Below are 21078 nucleotides of genomic sequence, written 5' to 3' on the forward strand. Positions count from 1 at the left end.
TCTTTCGGCGTGGGTGCTCGGATAACTCTGCCCTTTGCCCAGTTTACCGCAGGGATAAATATTTAGCCTGTTCGAAGTTGAAGTGTAAATTTGTCTTAAAAAGTGCGACCACTTCGAGCCATGTTTGTGGAATTGTCTAAAACCGTAGTTTGGATTCCCTGGCATTCGCAGGCCATCTGGAGGATGTAATCCCTCCGCCGTGTCCAGGGTCCACCTTGATGTTTAATGGGTCTGGAAGGTCTCCAAGGCAAGGCGTACCTCAACTGTCTTCTTTTTAGTGTGGAGGAGGACTGTTCTGCTGAGTTTCTCATGCAAGACGCGAAGTCCCTGTTACCTGGCAACTCGTACGTGTTTCCCAGTCTGAGGGGAGATTTCTCCTCAAAACCCCCTATACAAGTTGCCTATACCTTGAGAAGCATGGGCCTTCCATGGTGGTCATGCTGGGAATGGGTGACCCATCTGAGTGTTTTTTGTTTGCTTGTTGAACTAATGGCACCCATTAGCTCACATTAAGAAAGAAGAACCAAACGATCCAAAAATTGGGGGACGCCAGTACAAGAAAAATGTCTGTGGACTCATTTTACAACCATATTTTCCTGATCCTATACAAGCTGTAGCCTCCTTGAGGTATGCTAATGTCACATGAAAAATATCACGTACATTTACAGGAAGGAACTAGCTACCCAAATAGCATTTTTTTTATGTGTAATTATGCATTATTAAAATAGTGTCCATCTTCAAACTTTTCTCCATCCTTTCCCTGCATTCTCAATACTCGTAATACCTCTTATACATAATGAACATCACCTGTTCTATTTTTCCCCTCCCTTCTTTCCCTCCATCCCTCCCAGGCTCCATTGACAGCCCCCAGCTCTCTCCGTTCAGTGCGAAGGGTCCACTCTGCCTCTCGCCCTCCTTCCAGATGTCAACCCTGAGTTTGCCCGGCCAGGCACCCTCGCCCCTGCAGAGTCCCATGCTGAGTGAGGTGGGCACTGCCAGGCTAGAGGAGGATGATGAGGGCAGGAGGAAGGTACACAGCTCACATGCCGTCCTTTCTCATGGGTTTTGGCCTTCTGGTGGCCTGAGCCATCTCGTGTGAAGAACTGTCCAATAAACAAAATAGCTGATTGGTTGTCAGTTCAGTTAACAAAAATTTGGCAAAAAATAAGCTTCAATTAAGTCATCGGTCATTTGCTGAACTCTGGTATTATCCTCTCCTCCTGTAGCTTGTAGATATTCATTGTCATCAAAAAACATAGTTCCCAAAGGGCGAGCCTTTAATTTTGTGTATCGCAGTTTTGATCGGTTGTTTTGTCCTCTGCGTGTGGGTCTGGAGGCACAGATTGCACCGAAATGTCCCTTTTTGCCCACAGCGGTATCCCACTGATAAGGCCTACTTCATTGCCAAAGAAATCCTGACCACAGAAAGGACCTACTTAAAAGACCTGGAGGTCATAACAGTGGTGAGCTGGGTTTTCTTTCTTAGATAACCATCAACATCCATGTGTGTGTGTGTCTGTATATGTATATGTGTCCTGATATGTGTATGAATCTGATCGTCCTTACCCAGTGGTTCCGCAGCGCTGTGATCAAAGAGAACGCCATGCCAGAGGGCCTGATGACCCTTCTCTTCTCCAACATTGACCCCATCTACGAGTTCCACCGCGGTTTCCTCAAGGAGATCGACCAGAGGCTGGCTCTCTGGTAAGTGCATCCTCCCACCCCGTAGAATAGTCTGGAAAACCTCCAGCAAATAAGTCTTTAATCTGCAGTGTCTGCCTCTCCAGGGAGGGGCGCTCTAACGCCCATGTGAAGGGGGACTACCAGCGGATCGGGGATGTGATGCTGAGGAACATGTGCGCTCTGAAGGTGAGGCGGGGCGAAAGAGGTCTGGGCTCCATCACTGAGCTCTGCTGTTGGATCTGGCATGACGGCGTCTGTAATGCAACTGTGCATTAAAAATAACTAAATTAAAAGTTCAATTTGTATAGTAACAGCACAGAAATAAATACAAAATAAGGATTAAAACATTTATAAAGAATATGTAATGTTATTAGGACAATGCCACATTCAGTGTTAAATGTTCCAGTACCATGACCAATTATTAATGCACTTGTGTACAGTAGCATGTATTAGCAGGGTGGTAGTAGCCTAGTGGGTAACACACTCACCTAGGAACCAGAAGACCCGGGTTCGAATCCCACTTACTACCATTGTGTCCCTGAGCTAGACACTTAACCCTGAGTTGCTCCAGGGAGACTGTCCTTGTAACTACTGATTGTACGTCTGATAAATGCTGTAAATGTAGTAATCTGTGGAAACTGTTTAAATTATGACCGTTCAGTTTTAACAGTGGCTTGTACGGTTTCTATGAGGCTGTAATTATTTCATTACTGTAAACTATATATCCACGGTTGTTTCACAACTCTTTATTTATTCATTTGTTTCTTTGTTTGCTTATTTAACTCCCTTGCACCAACAAGCATGTCCAAATTTGACACCCTTGGGTGTATTATGTGTGTGTATAACGATCGAGGATAGGAATTCCATAATTAAAGATTAATATTTTTTTTAGTTTGAAGACTTGGTAAACTTCCCCCCTTTTTTTTGCTTCAGTGATGTGAGAGAGTCTGTAGCATTTTACAGGCAACCAAAAATACCCTCCAACGTGCTGTTTCCTACAGTAAATCCTTAAGCACTAAAGGTTCTTCCCACTGCTGCCAGGAGTTCACCAGCTACCTGCAGAAGCACGACGAGGTGCTGACAGAGCTGGAGAAGGCCACCAAGCGGCTGAAGAAGCTGGAGACGGTGTACAAGGAGTTTGAGCTGCAGAAGGTCTGCTACCTGCCCCTCAACACCTTCCTGCTGAAGCCCATCCAGCGGCTGATGCACTACAAGCTGATCTTGGAGCGCCTGTGCAAGCACTACACGCCGGAGCACCGCGACTACGACGACTGCAAGGGTCTGTAGTCCCAATATGTATATAATGCAGTGTACTATGCCAGCCCCCATATAGCTTGTTAGACATGAGGAAAAATGTGTAAACTGTAAAATTGACGGTAACTGAAAGTAATTTAAAGTTTTCACAATTAATGTTGCAAGAGTCAGAAATACTATTCATGATAATTTGATAAATATGCAGTTGTGCAGTGAAATGTTACAGAAATATACAGTTCTGCTGCATTATTTAATGTTGATGTGTATTAATGTGAAGGGACAGTGGTGGCATTTGCAGGGGCAGTGGTGGCCTAGCGGTTAAGGAAGCGGTCCCGTAATCAGAAGGTTGCCGGTTCAAATCCCGAGCCGCAGAGGCACCATCCCTACACACTGCTCCCCGGGCGCCTGTCATGGCTGCCCACTGCTCACCAAGGGTGATGGTTAAAAGGAGTTTTTACTCCTTTTAGAGGACAAATTTCTTTGTGTGTGCTGTGCTGTGTATCACAATGACAATCACTTCACTTTCACTTTAATGCTGTTAACTTGGGTGTGTGGTTGCTCCTGCAGAGGCTCTGAAGGAGGTGGCTGAGATTACAGTGCAGCTCCAGAGCAGCCTGATCCGACTGGAGAATTTCCAGAAACTGACGGAGCTGCAGAGAGACCTGATCGGCATTGAGAACCTGACTGCACCTGGCAGGGTGAGGATCTCTTGTCTGTGAAATACTTGGTCCCGACAAAGATATCACAAAATAGCGCTGTTCAGAAAATGTGTTCTATTTATTGATTTCTTAAATTGAGAATTATGAAGGTTCGGGTTTTTAAATTTTCTCCAAACATAACTGGTGGTTCAAACCACTTACTACCATTGTGTCCCTGAGCAAGACACTTAAAGGGTTAACTGAGTGTCTCCAGAGGGACTGTCCCTGAAACTACTCACTGTAAGTCGCTCAGGATAAAGGGTAAAGTCGTCTGATAAATGCTGTAAATGTATCTGTCCTGATTATTACTAACAGATTGATAATGCAATTATGCAAATAGAATGATTTGTTTGTCTTCCTGGTTTCTCAGGAGTTCATTCGGGAGGGATGCCTATACAAGCTCACTAAAAAGGGCCTGCAGCAAAGGATGTTTTTCCTGGTGAACACACTTACTTACTCAGACTTGCTGTATTTTTATTGGAAGGTTTTTCTTCCAGAAGTCCTGCTTTGTAAAGAAGGTTCATGCTCCTGTTCATTAACAAGCTGTCTATGTGATTTGTCCTCTTAGTTCTCCGACATGCTCCTGTACACAAGCAAAGGGGTGACTGCCACCAACCAGTTCAAAGTGCACGGCCAGCTGCCCCTTCATGGCATGCTGGTGAGTAAAACCAGAGCAAACATTTACTGTGGCCAGTGGTGTCCAGTTTCTCAGAACTGGTTCCAGAAATATCAAGAGCCAACTGGAAACCTCTTCTATAACAATAATCTCTTATTTCATTGCTGGTTCTGTGTTTGTAATTGGAAAGGGGGTATTTATGGCACTGAGTGTCAGTCAGTGTGGTGGGTGAAGGTGGGTTGTTGTGGGGTTTTTTTTTGGGGGGGGGGGGGGGGGGGGGGGGGGGGGGTGGTTCTCCCCCTGAACGCAGCTCTGGGAAACTGCTTGTGATCAGGACTCATCTGTGAACTTTTGTCGAGATTAAATGCAGGATTCCTGTGTGCAGTGTGGTGAACGGATGCTGCCTGTTTGTGATTTTTAATGGTTTCTCTTCGTACTAAATGCCCACCCATGTGCCTGCAACATGTACAATTTAGTATTAAAAATATACAGATACTTATAATTTTTGCAATTTATTTAACATGATCAATTTGTTAGCCCAAAACAAGCCCAATCATCACCAAAAATTCATTCATAAAAAAAGCCATTTTGGTGTCTATGGTGTGTGTAGGAAGCGAATGACCAAAATTATTTTTCTGAGGAATTATGTTAGTAGCTGGGTTTTCATCTTGAATCGACTGTATTCTGCTCAAAGATGTCAGGTTACTTTCTAAGTCTTTTCACCAGCGCCCAGAGATCTGGCACATAAGCTTGTGGGTAGGGTGGAGTTGACTGGCACCAGTATGGGGAGTGAAGGGCAGGGCGGAGGCTTGAGCAGGGTTTGGCACCAGGCCTTTCCACCTTCTAACCGTGCTCTCTCTGCTTCGCTCCTGACTGCAGCTCATAGTGCTGGATGCACCGGTGAGTAACTTCCAAGCTCTCCCGCTGGACAAACCGCCCCAGACCGCCTGTACTGCAGCACCCAGTCGCTCAGTCTTCTACCTATTTCTATATTTTCTCTCATCTTGCTCATCATCTGTCTGTCTCTGCCCTCCCTTTCTGAAGTCAGAGGCGTTAGCCAGGTTTCGGGGCTGATGTGGAGCCTCTAGGAAAGAGTGGAAAGACCAGACGCTGGTTTAGGCTGCCAAATATAGATGCCCCATTAGAGCTGCCTGGCAGGCCTATCTGTAATGTGTGTTCTCCCCGGCATTTTTTTCCCCCCCTGCTCATCCTCAGAAGACTCGAATCTGAAGTTCAGCAGATCGGATGATTGGAAACTGTATTCTCCTCTTTGTCTGCACTTCTTAGGTGGAGGAGAGTGAGAACGAGTGGTCGGTGCCTCACTGTTTCACCATCTACTCTGCGCAGAGGACCATCGTGGTGGCAGCCAGGTGAGGTGGTGGTCATCCTCCTCTAACAGGGCTAATATTGAGGCCGGGCTTTTAAGTTGAATTACAGGGTCATTTAAGGTTTGTAAGCTTTTGGCAGCTGATTTAAATCTGTCCCGTCAAAATTTTGTAATTTGTTATCTGTAAAATATTTCAGAAAATTAAATAAAATTTGTGTAACATCAGCTCAAACAAGATCAACATTTAGAAAAACTAATTAAAATAATCAACAGACAATGCACAGTTTACCCCATACATAACAAGCCATGAATGCCAATACTAAATGTTGGCAATTTTAGTATTTTAAAAAAACGACACAATTCAAACAGTTCAAATATTATTATTATGATGAAGTTATTCTAAAACTTAAAATAGAGTTTTCTTTATTTCTGTGTGTCCAAAGTTCCAAAGTTGAGATGAACAAGTGGATTGAGGATCTGAACATGGCCATCGACATGGCCAAGAAGTCTCATGAGAAGACAGACCTGCTTTTGGATGCCAGCTTGTGCGACCGTTCTAACAGTAAGTCTTTTGTCCATCACTTCCTTTAATAATGTTTTTTTTTTTTTTTTTTTTTTAATTGACAGTGTTTAATTGACATGTTGGTTTTCTGAGATTGGCATGCAGCATCTTCCAGGTTTTATTCCTGCAGTGATTTAGCTATACCTGTTGGTCAGCACATTGCTGTTAATGTTCTTATACAGCAGTCTGGTTTGTTGTAGGATTTTTCTTTCTTTCTTTCTTCTGACCACATTTGCTGCCATCCGGGATAGTTTGTTAAACTGACTCATTACAGTCCATTACATTTAATCAGAATCATAGCTGGAATAAAGGCCTGCGGGACGTTTAGCTGCATATGTGTATTTCTCTGCCTTTTTCCTTTTCCAAGGTTGGACCGCATATCAGTACCAATTTCCTGTAACCTCCATTGATCAGCCACAACTTTACCTTCACAATCCACTCTGTTGCTTCTGCCACGTCAGTTTCACAGAAGTGCTACACCCCCTGATTGGTTCAATTGTAACCCGATCAGTCAATGTCAGTCACTCTAGCTCTTAGTGGTTTCAATGGTTTGTGGCTGGTTTGGCATGTATTTTTAAGATTGAAGTTGTATGTATTGTAGCTGTAGACTCCTGGTTTGGCCAGGATGTGCAACCCTCCTCACCCCTCCACTCCTCCATTCCTTGCTCCCTCCCTCCCTCCTCCCCGCTTGTTCGCCAGGGTCGTCTGACGAGGTTTCTCTGGAGCAGGAGTCTGAGGATGACATGCACTCCTCTCGCAGCTCCCTGGACAAGCAGACTCACCACCGTGCCAACACCACCATGCACGTGTGCTGGCACCGCAACACCAGCGTGTCCATGTCTGACCACAGCCTGGCCGTGGAGGTACCCCTCCCTGTCCTGCCCTGCCATCCTGTCTTCCCCATCCCAGTCCGTAGTGCCAGGCACACACAGCAGAGGCCTCTGCCATCTTTTCCCCTTTTCCCTGCTCCAACTGCCTTTCCTTTCATCGTCTACAGACTGTCCATTCGAACCTTTCATTTCACAGGATGCATGAATCGCCTGTACATCTCCCTGGTTTAAGAATGGGAGAAGGGAAGGCTGCTGCCGTCCTCTTCATCTAACACCACTTGTCTTTTCAGTCCTTTACGCTGTTGTCACTGTCGTGGCTAACACATAATTTTATTTCTCTCTCTTTCCGCCCCTCTCTTTCCCTCATCTGTCATGTCTTCTGTTCCGCCCCTGCTATTCTTCCTCTATCTGTATCCTCTAATTCTTTCTCGACTTCCTCCTTGATCTTTCCATCCCGTTGTCTCAGTCTTCAGCTCTCCCACTGCCTCCCCTGAGCTCCCCCCACGGTATCTCCTGGGGCAGGGCCAGAGGCCCAACACCATCACTCATGTTTGCTGGTACCGCAACCAGAACCTCTCTCTCACTGATTACCTGCGGATGAACCAGGTACTGCAGGGTCTCGCAAATATCGAAGCAAAGGCCGATATGGGATGGGATTCAAATAAGGGTCATATAAAGACCACTAGATGGGCGCTGCCTGATTGGGAATGTGGAAGTGAGTTGTGGGGTGAGAGGCAACTTTAAAAGCCTGTAAATTGGATACCGCCCCCTTATGGACCTATTGTTCCATACAAGCAGAGGGAATAGGAAACAAAACAGTACATATCTAATTTATTTATAGCTTATTTTAATACACTGGTTTTAATAAACATTGCTTTGCTCATTTTTACCAATATATTCAGCCTTTTGACATCCTGATAAATCACCGTCTTGTAAAATATTATCACCAACACATTTTTTCACCGGTATGTCCCATGGTTGTCACCACACAAAATGTCATGCATTGTATGCATTAATTAATGCTAGCCTTCCTAAAGTATTATATGGGAATTCAAGCATCAATAATGAGGATTCTTTTAAAAAAAAAAAAAAAAAAAAAGAATATTGTATAAATATCTTGCTGTTTCTCATTTGTACAGAACCAGCTATCGGGATACCTCCTGAGGAAATTCAAGAACAGCAATGGCTGGCAGAAGCTCTGGGTGGTGTTTACCAACTTTTGCCTCTTCTTCTATAAGACGCACCAGGTAACAGTGTCTCCCCCCTCCACCGCACCCAACAGGCATGCCTTCCTTTACTGCATTTCTCATAAAGGGCAAGAGGCATTCAGACAAGGACCCTGCAATATTTGGTCGCACAATCCTGCTTCATGCAATGCACATCTGTTGAGGTGTTTAGATTCTGGTAATGACTCCTGTACAAAAAAAAAAAAAAAAATTTCCTCTTGCCGCATACAGGATGACTTCCCATTGGCCAGCCTTCCGTTGCTAGGCTACACAGTCAGCACCCCAGGGGATTCTGACAGCATTCACAAAGAGTACGTCTTCAAGCTGCAGTTCAAATCCCATGTTTACTTCTTCCGGGCGGAGAGCGAGTACACCTTCGAGAGGTAATGCAAATAATGTAAATTATGCGTTCAGGCACATAATTGCTATAATGATGTAATAGTGTGAATGGTAAAAGTGATCGATGTGCTTGGCCTGACTATCCATGTTCCGCCATGCCCTCAGATGGATGGAAGTGATCAAGAGCGCCGCCAGCACTGCCGGCCGAATGAGCCTGCTCATCCCCAAGGGCCCTGCAGAGATGAATGGGAACTGAGCGGAGCTGCGTTCCGCGCTGGGAGCTGGGGGCTGGGCCTCACAGACTCCTGCCAGAGCCTGCTATCATACGTCATTTCTCTCTGGCTCCTATTGGTCCGTTACTTTTTGATTGACACTAGTCTTGAGAGATGTCACGCGGTGACAAAGCAAACGGGCAGAACATTTCTTCTTGCACACTGTTTATCTGCTCATTTGGTTTCTCGTGTGTGCCACGTGTCACCTTGCTGTGGCTAAGTGACTGACTGCTTTAGCGTTACCACATTTTATAACCTTGAAAACAGGTACTGAACTTGCCATGCCGGAGAGCACGGGAGCACAAACGAACAAGCATGTTGCAATAATGGTCCAACACTCCTCTGTAAATAACCTCTAGAGAAATCAGTTATTAAATTAAACTAAATGTCGCATGTAAGGCTTGGCTATGGCCTAGGCAGTTTTCTTATTAACAGAAATGAAGACTTTCAAGCTGAAGGTGCTCAGAGGATAGCTTTTCAGGGGTGGGCATTAAAGGAAGTCAGAAGGCACTCGTAAAGTGAAATTGGGAGGCACCGCACTCTTTTCATAAGGTTGTGGCGGTAATGCATCATGGTGGTACTGTGGAAGATGTGAACGTTCAGGGTTGTTGGGATGAAGTCGGTCCAGTACTATGAAGAACTGGGTACGTGCAGCTTGGGAAAATTACAGGATTATTTGTATGTTGAACCAAGGTTAAAAAAGTCACATTCCGTTGCACCTGATGTCCTCTGAAGCTGCTTTGCATTGTTGGAATTCCATGCATCATCACCATTTCCACTTTCTATATGGTACCTTTACATATGTTGAATTTGTCTAATCTTTCAGTAGTTTTTTTTTGTAATTTTTTTTAATGAACGTTCTGTATATGCTTCAGACATGTTAACCCTCTCAGACCTTAGTCTACACAACGGACCATCACAGAGAGTGGCATTTGTATACATTAAGGGATTTTTATATTATCTGGCATATTTGAACTTAAGGGCATTGTCATATTTAAAAATATTTGTGATACATAATGAGGGAGACTGCATAGTAATATTCCCCAGTGCCCACTGGAGGCGCTATATTAGGAGTATTCTGTGCAAGTTGCGCTTTCTGACGCCAATTAATTTTTTTTTTTTTTTTTTTTTCGTATTTTCTCCCCTCCTACAAATGTATAAAGCACATAGGGACCCTGATGTCTTTTGGAACAAAGCTTCAGCCCAGTCTTTGACATTCCCTTTTTTTTCAGGAAATTGGTTTTGGTCTGGTCTGCTTTTTTGTGTGGGGAAAAGCCATAAACAGAAACATTTTGCCCTATGATTTTATATATATATTAGATATAGGGTTTAAATTGTAACAGTATAGCCCTGCTTCAGTGTATAGCGGTGGTCAGTACAGTTTTGACACAGTAGGAGGCGTCCTCCTGGCTGAATATATTTAAGGGCATATGTAAGTGTAATAGGAACTGCAGGCCTGGCTGTGTGGTTTTAGCAGGCACTCAGGTGTACGTTTTTGGTCCTGGTGTTGGGTAGTCTTCCCTTACCGTGTAAGTCATGGCTTGTGCTCTTAATATTTTGTACTTTTTTTTTTTTTTTTTTTGTACTAGGACTGGAATCTTCAGTATGGATCAATATTTACTGCCCCCTTAAAGTATATAGATATTTCTTTTTCAGAGAAACACTGCTGTAACTGGATTCATGCAGGAGAAAAAGGGGCATGGCATAATGATGCAACACAGCAGATGATGCCATCACAGAGCGGCAGATTCTCTGTGTGCGTCTCCCACTTCTAATCCCACGTCTGTATACAGACGTCGTTCTATTTATTGTGTAGCATGTTACTGGAGTTCTGCTCATGTACACTCTGCATGTAGCTGTTTTCATCTTACTGCATTTTGGGGAAAATGATAACAAATAAATGCGGACGTGTAAGAATCTTGCTCATGTCTGTTTCTTGAATGACATTCAGTACCATTTAATAATAATAAAAAATACACACATCTTGCATCTCACATTATCCATGCAGTTTATTGTATGACATGATGTGTGTGTGTGTGTATATTAGTTTTTATGCATATGTGTGTCTGTATATATATATAATATGGACCATTGTATATGACTTTTTCACTTTTGTCCCCTTTTCCTTTTTACAACATTTATTATTCTATAAAGGAAATAATAATACAAAAATGTAATTATAAGCTCTAAATAAACTCTGATGCGTGGCGGTGGATGAACAGACGATGCGATGGAAGGGACAGAGTTGGGGGCTGGTAGCATGATGAGCAGGGGAGCCCACCCCCTTCCCCAGGAGGGGGTAGAAGGAAGCATGGCAGCCACAGGGGCTCTTAGCGAGAGGAGGGGGTGGTGTTACCGTTGAGTGAAAACCTGGAAAAGAAGAATGAAAATCACGTTGTGAGCTGGACAAAAACGCATGACTTTCTTTTTTTGTATCATGATTTAAATTTCAATGAATGGGTAGAAGAATAATTAAGGGTCAGAATGTTCACAAGTTAAGAGCCCGGATGTCCATCCCCTGAAAATGTTCTGAAATCAGTTCACTAATTTGGATCAAGTTATGAAGCTTTTTTTTTTTTTGGTGAAATGTCAACATACAGCCCTTGAAAATCCTGAGGCCAGTATCTCACCTGCACACTCTCTCCATCATGTGTGTGAGCATGTGGTCTGAAATGCCCGGGCATGACTCTTCAGCCAGGTTGAAAGCGTTTTCAAGCTCCTCCAGGGCACCGACGCTGCCCCCACCTGACCGACGTTTTTCCTTCAGCTAAAAAAAAAAAAATCATGTTTTTTTTTTTTTTTTTTAAACACAGCAACTCAACAGATTCTAGATCTGTTTGAATTCAAGTCTGATCGCTCAATGCTAATGAGCGATACCTTTACATGTATGCCTTTATCAAGAGTGACTTACAATGAGTGGTTACAGGGACATAATGGTAATAAATGGGGTTTGAACCTGGGTCTTCTGGTTCATAGTGTGTTACCCACTAGGCTACTACTATCAGGCAGTGGTGGGTAAGAAAACAGAGCAGAAACTGTAAAATCCAGAACCGCCAAGGTGACACGGCGGTACCCTTGATCAAGGTACCATCCCTGGGTGCCTTTCATGGCTGCCCACTGGGAATGGGTTAAATGCAGAGGACAGAGATCACAGTGTGCACTGGGTGCAGTGCTTTGGTGCTAATCACTTTCAAACCACCCTTCATACCTTTCGTCCACAAATGAATCTGGCCAATAACGATTTGAATCTTGGTGAACCCACAGAAGTACACCCACCCACACACAACGTACCATTTCAAACCACATTTTCTGACATAAAAGGACAAAGGCACATCAGGCAACCAAAAACAAACAAACAAATAAATAAAATCATCTTTAAAGACGTCAATTTCATTTTTAATGGATATGTGACTAGCACATTTGGTGGTCTTGTAAACGATGAGCAGAAAGTCATTAGGTGAGGACAAGGCCTTTACCTCTTTGAATATAGGAATGATGAGAGCGGTCAACGAGGGCGACTTGGGCTGACGCTTCATGATGTCCCCCATCTGTAGAGATCAGAAAAAGCCATGAGCTCATCACAACAATCTTGCCCATTCAATTCAGACATAAAAGCAGGAGGTGGGGGGAGTATTCTCTGTATGTGGATTACAGGTTCAGAATGAATGAATTCTTAATGATTTTGCATGACCATAACTCTCGTCTGATGTATTTAACATAGCAACAAATCCGAAACCTTCGTAAACAGGGATTTATTCAGTATATCTATTGAAACACACTCAGCCATGAACACGACATCCAGTCGGAGCTCTAATAATAAGCGGAGCTTTTCAAAGTGCAATCAAGATCCTTTAATGTGGCCAAATTATAATTTTATTAAGGAATGTACATTTATTATCTCTATATATAAGAACCAACCAGCAAACATTTTATGTTAAATATATAAGTTTGAAGTATATTTATACTGCACTTGAACCTGTTCCCAAGTTCTGATTATTCATAATATATTAATAGCAAGAAATAAATAATAATGAATAAATGTAAAACACTGGAAAAGTAACAGTGCATTAAAAGAAATGTTTAAATTGGTCAGCCTCTGTTTGCAAGAACCTTTTCTGGTTTTGTCCACTTTCTGATCTTGTTTTCTAGTCTCCATATATTACGCCTTTTGAAGCAGCACGCTGTCTTCTCAGCTGATTGAATCTGGCCAAGCTAATCTAATTCTCGGGTGTGTTTGATGATCCAACAAAACCAGATGAGTTTAACCATCAAGATGAGGCTTCTAACCTCTGATCATTTGAGAGTCATGTGTCCGAAATATTCCTCCAAAGACCAACAAACATGTGCAATTCATATTGTGAGGGGGAAACCTTAGCATCTGGATGGTTGAGTCCTCTCTGTAACTTGCTCATGGAGCTGGGCCTCACGGTGGGGAACGTCCACATGGGACACTGTTCACTGTCGTCACCCTCCCCATCCCTGAGCAGAAGAAAAGATGGTGTCAAGATCACATGTAAAGATTCACAGGGTGGTAGTAGCCTAGTGGGTAACACACTTGCCTATGAACCAGAAGACCCAGGTTCAAATCCCACTTACTACCATTGTGTCCCTGAGCAAGACACTTAACCCTGAGTGTCTCCGGGAGGACTGTCCCTGTAACTACTGATTGTAAGTCGCTCTGGATAAGGGTGTCTGATAAATGCTGTAAATGTGAATGTATTCACGTCAGTCAAATAGGCGGATTAAGCATTGTTGGCATGGTAACCACATTTTCTGAGTAAGAGTTTGAACTCAATAACAAAAATAATAAAATGTTTTGTTACATTTGCACTTCAGTTTGTCACAAGTTAATAAAACAACTCCTTGCTCCAACAGGGACTGCATAACACACTACTTGAGACTTTTTATGTCATTTAGACGAACTAGATGGGCTCTACATTTATACCCAATTGGCTTTAGAGCATGCTTGGATTGGTCTTCAAAAACATGCTCAGATGTTCATGAAGCAGGCACGGTACGCTACAGTAACAACGTACATGTCTGAGTCATCCGAGCTGGACTCGTCTCCATGGCCCTCGGACTTCCACCGGCGGTATCGATCAATGAGCTCGGCCAGGAAGGATGTTTTCTTGGTGTACCGGGTAATGAACTTGTGTTTCAGCAGCTCTTTGGCTGTTGGTCTCTGTGGGAAAATAATTTGGATCGGAGTTGTTCCATTATTTAACAGGCAGGCAATATGCAATAACAATACCACTGTTAATGTGATACTTTATTTCAAACAACTACTGCACCTTGTATGTACATATATTGACTAAGTATCCATAAAATATCAGATCAGTGATATCTAGTCAAAAATAGTAACGGTAGTAGCATTAATAACTGACTCTTTCGTCTCGAAACAAGATTATGACAAAAGTCATTACTGTCCAGTAAGAATTCAGGCTTAAAGTCAGATTAGTCAGCTAACAGAGAAATCTTGTTTTCATCTGCGTTTCACAAACCCTCACAATCCATGATTTATTCGATGATGCAGTGCAGAACAAAGGTTAAACCTTGATGTACGGCACTCACAAATCTGGGGTCCTTGTTTAGGCACGCCTCAACAAACTCTTTGAAGGGCTTGCTATAGCTCCCCTCCAAGGTAGGGGGGTTGTTTTTGGGAATGAGAAAAAGAACTCGCATGGGGTGAAGGTCTGAGTTTGGAGGTTCTCCTTTGGCCAGCTCAATGGCTGTGATTCCAAGGGACCAAATGTCAGCCTGGGAAAGGAATAAAACCGTCGTTTGTTTTTTTTCTTTGCAGTTTTGTTTCTAAAAAAAAAAAAAAATTATCAAAAGGAACAATACTTTTTTTTTTTGCACTAGTACCTTGAAATCATATGCCGACTGCTTGATAACCTCAGGTGCCATCCAAAAAGGCGTGCCCACAAAAGTGTTCCTCTTGATCTGCGTGTCCGTCAGCTGGCCTGCTACCCCGAAGTCTGCCAGCTTGACCTCGCCGTGCTCCGACAGCAACACGTTGGCAGCTGCTCAGAGAGGAGAGTGAGCTGGCGTGGGTCCGCGAAGACGCAGCACTTCAAAAACATCATCCCTTCGATTCCTGTCTGGCGCTTTATTATAAAGAATTCAATTATGGCCGTTCAGGTTTAATAGGAGTATTGACCTGTACAGTTGTTTTGAACTCTTGTGCAGGGTGGAATGTAAATTATTGATGTGTGTCTGAAGGAGTTGTCGAGGGAGGGGGGGGTCAGACCTTTTATGTCACGATGTATCTTTCTCTCAGAGTGCAGGTAGTCCAGGCCTTTGAGGATCTCTCGTATGATGGTGGCAATGTAGGCTTCTTCCAGAGGTCCTGGTTTTAGCTGCAACACAAATTATGCCCACTGATGCAGGGATAAGGTGGGTTAACACTATCAGTACAATAAACTATCTTATAAACTGTCTTACCAAATCCAGAGCGGAGCCACCTCCTAGGTATTCCATGATGATCCATAGTTTGGTCCCCTATATAACCAAGTACAAACCATCCAATGAGATATTTTTCACCCATTGTGGTAGTCCAAGATGTCAAGATAAGGTGTGCTTTATAGTCTGGAATTTGCGGTAGTTATACCAGTACAACATGCAGTGAAATGAATGTTTTTTTTTGTTTGTTTTTTTTGGCTGTGCATAGATAGAAGATATTCAATTCCTAAAATAAATAAAAAGGGAACAAGGCTCTTTAAAAAAGTAAGCTAGCTAAATATTCAGGCAAATATGTATGGTTAAAGAGACGTTAAGACACAAACATCACTGGGTGGTGGCTATGGCTGAAAATAAATAATGAGTTACACTGTAGGGTGCAGAGATGCAGATGTAAAGTATTTCTATACTGCGGATTGACTGGCACCTTCAGGTACGAGCCGTAGTACTTGGTGACGAATGGGCTATCACACTGGCTGAGCACAGTGATCTCCTGCTGGATGTCTTCAATCTCATCCTCTGCTTCCTCCAGATCGATGATCTTGATGGCCACCACCTCCTTGGTGCGGTTGTTGATGCCCTTGTACACCTCACCAAAAGAGCCTTTGCCAATGCGCTCTAGCTTGGTGAAGTACTCTTCGGGATCCAACCGGGTGTTCTGCTAGAACGCAACGACAAAACATAAATTATGTAATGGGTCACATAATGCTGGTCCAGAAAACTTAACTGATAGATCAGTTAATATTATTTCATATTTGACTATAGTGTCGTTTTAATTGGTTGTTGATTTTGGGTCTTTAATTACATCTAGGCTACAAATGATTCAATACGCGGCACTCCAAGACCCGGAGTGGGCAGGACTATAGATGATCTTCCACCTTCTGCTAACGGAACTGGCAGTTACTAGGCAACACGTGAACTTAGAGTTGTCACAGTGGGTTCACTCATGCCAATTCAGAGCGCTGAAGTTAAATTTATTTATTTTATTAGAGCCGCAATGCCACACCAATGCAAGAATATCCAATCAACACCCTTTCCCCCCGTTCACTGCCGAAGTGCACATAGTTTCTCAAGCCCCCTAGCATGTTTGACATCACCCTCTAATCCTCTTAATTAGACTCAAGAAATCATTAACAAGCTAATGATGCATGTGGCCAGTGGGAAGCTTGGGGGTTAAGATCCCAGCTTTTGGGCCTTCGTGTCCAAAGAACACAATGTCTGCAATTCTCAATTCTAACTATGGTCTAGATAAAGATGCGCTGAGTAATTCCGATGGGAGTTGGGGCAGTGGTGGCCTAGTAATCAGAAGGTTGCCGGTTTGAATCCCGATCTGCCAAGGTGCCACTGAGCAAAGGACCATCCCCACACACTGCTCCCCGTGCGCCTGTCATTTCCTTTGGCATTATTAAAGTAAAAAAAAAAAAAAAAAAAAAAAAACTTGAGAGGATTTACAAACCGAAGACAAATGACTCGTAAACACAGGATGTTAATGAAGGAGCGTTTCTGATTCGTCCAGGCCGCCATCCACAAAGTCACGCCCGTGAAGCCCCACAAGTTCAGGAACCTCGAGACCTTTGCCCGCTTTCCCCGTAACCAACCAGCAGGCACACAGGAACTCTGCGGCGATGTCTGTTGGGCTGCATCCTGTGACAGGACAATACTTTCCTGGACTGTTGTCTGCACGACGTCACAAGAGTACAAGACGAGGATTCACATTCCTGACCCTGCTACTTTCACCACACCATGTGAAGTAAAATAAAAAAACCAGGCATACCCGCACACACTAGGCCATGCGTTACAAAAATAAACGACAACACATATGTAGATGTCCAGGATTGAGGTTCGTCGCTGTTGTTCATTAGCAGCTGCTTGAGGCAAGATGCAGCCGCCGTGTATTATTCACTATTCATCGATCGCTTATCGAAGCGAGGCTGGAAGGGACGTCAGCGGACGCCTTTTAACGCGACGCGTCCACTACAGGTGACGGCGCTGCCCGAAAATAACTGGGACACCATCCGGGCGGCGGAGAGGGAACAGGCTGTACCAAAACACGGCGACACTCGCGGGGAGGTGTGACGCTGATGTCGGCGCGGCTTACCTGGTTCCTCATGTCCCGGAGATGAGCCATGTCGGCCGTCTGCGCGGAGTTTTTTGGCAACCGAGGCCCTTCTCGGGCGGAATGGGACTCTGTCTTCGTTGTATTCTCTTTCTAATTTGCAGTCTATTTCCAGTCTCGGTCCGAAAAGGAAAATAATGACAGCGCCAATAAACAAACAGCCCTCGCCTTCCTCCCCTGACACACTCCCCGCGACCGTATTTTTAACGTTTGTTTAACATACCCGCGGATAAAAACTTCACCGCGTCCGTGTCAGGCGCAACAGCCCATAGCTTCATCCGTCCGAGAGCCAAACATCGGGGATGTCTTCAACTTTGATCCTGTGCGATTAATTTTTATATAAAAGGAGACTCCCTCATCGTTGTTTCTTTTCCATTGTGCAGGGAAGGGATATGCGTAGTGCGCATGCGTGCAACTCCTCAAAGCCGCACAGGCTTGTGGGACTTGTTGTTTCGTTATATGGAATTCTAAGCGAATGAAGGATTCATTCGGTTCTCATTTCCGTGTGTCTCTGTTGTGTTCATTGAGCTCTTTACATCTGACTAATCTGACTGAATGTTATTGCTTTATACATATTACTTTAAACGCTTGACATTTACATCAACATGGCAATGGCTTGCTGCTTATCTTGATCAGCGGTTTGATCTACATCTGCTTCACAGAGATTCTTCACTGCCGTTCCACAGGACCCTGTACATGGTTCTCTCCTTTTCTCCCTTTTCGACACGAGATCACTTTGTGAGGTTATCCTTCCACTGCCATGCATCTTCTCTTTTCCTCCCTCAGATGTACCTTCCGCTTTCAAAATCTCTGCATGTCTAAGTGACATTTCATCTTGGAGGCAGCCCATCTCACATTTAAAACTCAATCCCACCAAATGCAAACTAATATTAATTTCAGAAGATTCTTCAATACATCAATACATCAGAATCTTGCTATCCACCTGAACAACTTGCTGGTCTCTCCTTCTGCAACTGCACGCAACCTTAGAGTAACTACAGAAAACCAACTCTAATCAGCAATCTTTTCCGCTCATGTAAGACACTCTTGCGACCCCGGGCATGTCCTGTAGATGGCGCTGCTGAACAGCGCTTTCCCCCTTCATCCGCCTGTTGTACTGATTTCTGTAGTTAAGGTTCAAGTAAACTTTCAACCATGTTAAAGTATATATATAGAGGCGACGCTCACACAGCAATGTAAAGGGTGGTAGTAGCCTAGTGGGTAACACACTCGCCTATGAACCAGAAGACCCAGGTTCTGTAAATGCTGTAAATGTAAATGTAAATGGGACAGTCCCCCCCCTGGAGCAACTTAGGGTTAAGTGTCTTGCTCAGGGACACAATGGTAGTAAGTGGGGTTTGAACCTGGGTCTTCTGGTTCTTAGGCGATTGTGTTACCCACTAGGCTACTACCACCCCTGTAACTACTGATTGTAAGTCGATCTGGATAAGGATAAGGATGTCTGATAAATGCTGTAAATATAAATGTAAACCCAATCAAGTTCAGATAGTTTAAAAACTACACATTGCAACACAACAAGGTTCAAAGACAAGTGCAACAGCACAATGTGTGCAGAAGAGTTAAAAAAAAGAAGTAGTTGGAAGTTCCATATGTAATATATATATGGTCTATGCTAAATTTGGTGGGGCCTAAACACCGTTAAACATGCCGACAGTTAAGGTTGCGCTGTTGCAGTATGCTGCAGGATTGTGAAAAGCCCATGTGTGGGGGTGAGTGGGCTCCTGCACAATGCTGCAGGCTTTGCAAACACTTTGTCTGTTGTGTGCTTCTTCCAGTGAGGGGAGAACATCATCCCGGTGATGGTCTCAGCTATTCCATACCGGAATCTATGCAGAATCTAGTTAGGATGGGGAAGGCTTGCCCCGTCTCAGGAACAGTTCTCTGTGATGACTTTCTTGCTTATGGGTCTATATAAGCAAGAAAGTCATCACATTATTATTATTTACGCTCTGTTTCTGTGTGTGTGGCTTTAAATGATAAGTGTTAAGGACGAGGAGGAGAGCGGCCTACAGAAATGAGCAGGCATTCGTTCATCAACATCATTCACCAAGAACAATGTTTGGAACAGACAGGAAGTCGTTTCGGGTGTTTTTTCCAGATAAAAATAAAATTTACCCACTATTTCTACAGCGTCTCGTGTGTTTGAACCAAAAAAACACATTTGCGCTAATTTTCCCATCCAATCACAGAGCACGTTTGGAAGCCATGACGGTAGGTGGAGTTACTTTTTTAGGGGAGGGGTAGGACATTTTCTGGCCGGAGGGGAGATACAGGAGGTAACTTTTCCCCTTCTGACGTCCTAAGAGGAGAAATTCCATATCTGGCCGCCTAAGCTGACCAAAGCACTCTTTACACCTATCGGCATTTCTAGCCATCGCAGGACCACAGACAGGCCAGGGGAACTCTGTGTTTAATGTTTAAAAGTTCATAACAGGTGACCTTTTGAAGAGGTGACATACTTCATACTTCATAGTCCTTAAAAAATGGGCTTAAAGATAAAACCATCTAAGTTGTTCGTTGAGAGAACGACGCTGGAACTTCTTTCCCGGAGAAAACGTATGAGACAGGAACACTTTTCAGGGTATTCCACAGGCATGTCCAGACACAACTTGTTCTTACTGAGAGTGGCAACCGTGGCTTTCCCTCAGGCAGGGGTGGAAAGGTATAGTGAATGACATCATGAGGTTTACGGAGTGTTGGTGGACGCAAGAGTTGTCATTTTTCAAAAAACCCCTATTGACTCGGTCAAAGCGCTTGGGTTTTAATGGAATCTCACTGTGAAAAAGTTGTGTGTCGGACACTAATTCAGCACCTTTCAGGAACCTGTCTGAACAGGAATGTCCCCGTCATGCACAAACATCTGGAGAAAGAGGTGAGAATTTCCTTTAACGTACAACTTCCCGGGTCTTTAATGTCTTAAAGAGCTGAGATGAACCCGTTAACCAACATCATGTCTCATAATGTAAAATCACTGGCAAGTATGATCCTGGGAATGATGTGTGCCTCATTTTATGTACCTTTCCCTGGAAAATGTATGTTTTTAACTAATCCAGTGTCAAAATGACACCCCAAAAGAGACCTCAAAAGAGACCATTGAAAACATATTTCATTATCAGTCGATACTTGTCATGCCTGTTGTGGTATCCACCCAAATCGCTTCTGGTGAAGTCCTCACATGCTCCATGACAGGGAAGCCGTCTCCTCCCCAGATCAGAGGTTTAGCAGGAACAACATCTGAAATCACCACGAAAGCACACACCCAGCATTAAAAGCCACACTTTCTCATTTTACTGAACTTGCAAGCAAACATGGATGGTTGCCTCAGTTTCCAAGACGACCATTTCTCCAAGCCGAAATATTTATTTATTTATTTGTATTCTTTTTGAAGAGAAATTACTGCAGTTTACACTCACAGTTTTGCCAATCCACTTTCGGGGGGAAAGCGCCGGCTGCATTTTGCCAGCAGCATTTGCCATATTTCACGTCTAAACGCCGGCGAGGGCGGCGGGAGGTGGAAAAACTGCAAATGTGCATGCTGCTGGCATGTGATAAACGTTCCCAAACTATTTATAATTCTGCATGACGTGGTTACGAACGCTGTGCTTTTTCTCCAAAGAGAACAGGCGGCCAGGATGGGGAGGTCTACCTCTCTTCTGGTTTTCAAATAATTATTCC

At 43.8% G+C, this 21078-nt stretch overlaps 2 protein-coding genes across 11 annotated transcripts in view; one reads left to right on the forward strand and one right to left on the reverse strand.

Moving 5' to 3' along the window:
• farp2 (FERM, RhoGEF and pleckstrin domain protein 2) overlaps positions 1-10702 on the forward strand; it is a 35660-nt gene extending 24958 nt beyond the window's left edge. For 2 of the 5 annotated variants that reach the window (XM_028961376.1, XM_028961377.1), the window contains exons 14-28: positions 852-1030; positions 1374-1463; positions 1571-1704; positions 1788-1869; positions 2725-2962; positions 3505-3635; positions 4006-4074; positions 4204-4293; positions 5131-5151; positions 5539-5621; positions 6022-6140; positions 6840-7003; positions 8110-8217; positions 8428-8579; positions 8701-10702. In XM_028961376.1, coding sequence (XP_028817209.1) covers positions 852-1030; positions 1374-1463; positions 1571-1704; positions 1788-1869; positions 2725-2962; positions 3505-3635; positions 4006-4074; positions 4204-4293; positions 5131-5151; positions 5539-5621; positions 6022-6140; positions 6840-7003; positions 8110-8217; positions 8428-8579; positions 8701-8791 — 1751 coding nt within the window. In that variant the 3' untranslated portion in view covers positions 8792-10702. Of the gene's footprint in view, positions 1-851; positions 1031-1373; positions 1464-1570; positions 1705-1787; positions 1870-2724; positions 2963-3504; positions 3636-4005; positions 4075-4203; positions 4294-5130; positions 5152-5538; positions 5622-6021; positions 6141-6839; positions 7004-7436; positions 7577-8109; positions 8218-8427; positions 8580-8700 lie in introns of all 5 variants that reach the window. The other 3 variants (XM_028961379.1, XM_028961380.1, XM_028961378.1) reach the window with 3 other exon arrangements.
• A 99-nt stretch (positions 10703-10801) lies between these two features.
• On the reverse strand, positions 10802-17789 carry stk25a (serine/threonine kinase 25a). 6 transcript variants are annotated; one of them, XM_028961422.1, is made up of 12 exons: positions 17606-17786; positions 17365-17487; positions 15694-15924; positions 15252-15308; positions 15058-15166; positions 14673-14830; positions 14379-14564; positions 13844-13989; positions 13178-13286; positions 12284-12355; positions 11438-11574; positions 10802-11177 (listed from the first exon to the last, which is right to left on the reverse strand). In XM_028961422.1, the coding sequence occupies exons 2-12, from the start codon at positions 17392-17394 to the stop codon at positions 11138-11140; spliced, it is 1275 nt and encodes a 424-aa protein (XP_028817255.1). In that variant the 5' UTR covers positions 17395-17487; positions 17606-17786; the 3' UTR covers positions 10802-11137. The 6 variants fall into 6 exon arrangements, with proteins under 6 accessions (XP_028817255.1, XP_028817253.1, XP_028817252.1 ...); XM_028961420.1 differs by having other exon boundaries at positions 15694-15927; XM_028961419.1 differs by having other exon boundaries at positions 15694-15927; positions 17365-17498.
• Between the last annotated feature and the right edge of the window lie 3289 nt (positions 17790-21078).

Source organism: Denticeps clupeoides, chromosome 19 (assembly GCF_900700375.1).
Source record: "Denticeps clupeoides chromosome 19, fDenClu1.1, whole genome shotgun sequence".
NCBI lineage: Eukaryota > Metazoa > Chordata > Actinopteri > Clupeiformes > Denticipitidae > Denticeps > Denticeps clupeoides.

What these genes read in the sequence shown, in the direction of transcription:
- stk25a (XM_028961420.1), bottom strand. Translation starts at nt 17,394, where the DNA reads ATGGCTCATCTCCGGGACATGAGGAACCAG. An exon ending in ACTACGGCTCGTACCTGAAG is followed by an intron (nt 15,309 to 15,693) that starts GTGCCAGTCAAT and finishes TTGGTTATATAG; the next exon opens with GGGACCAAACTATGGATCAT. An exon ending in TCAACCATCCAGATGCTAAG is followed by an intron (nt 12,356 to 13,177) that starts GTTTCCCCCTCA and finishes TGATCTCTACAG; the next exon opens with ATGGGGGACATCATGAAGCG.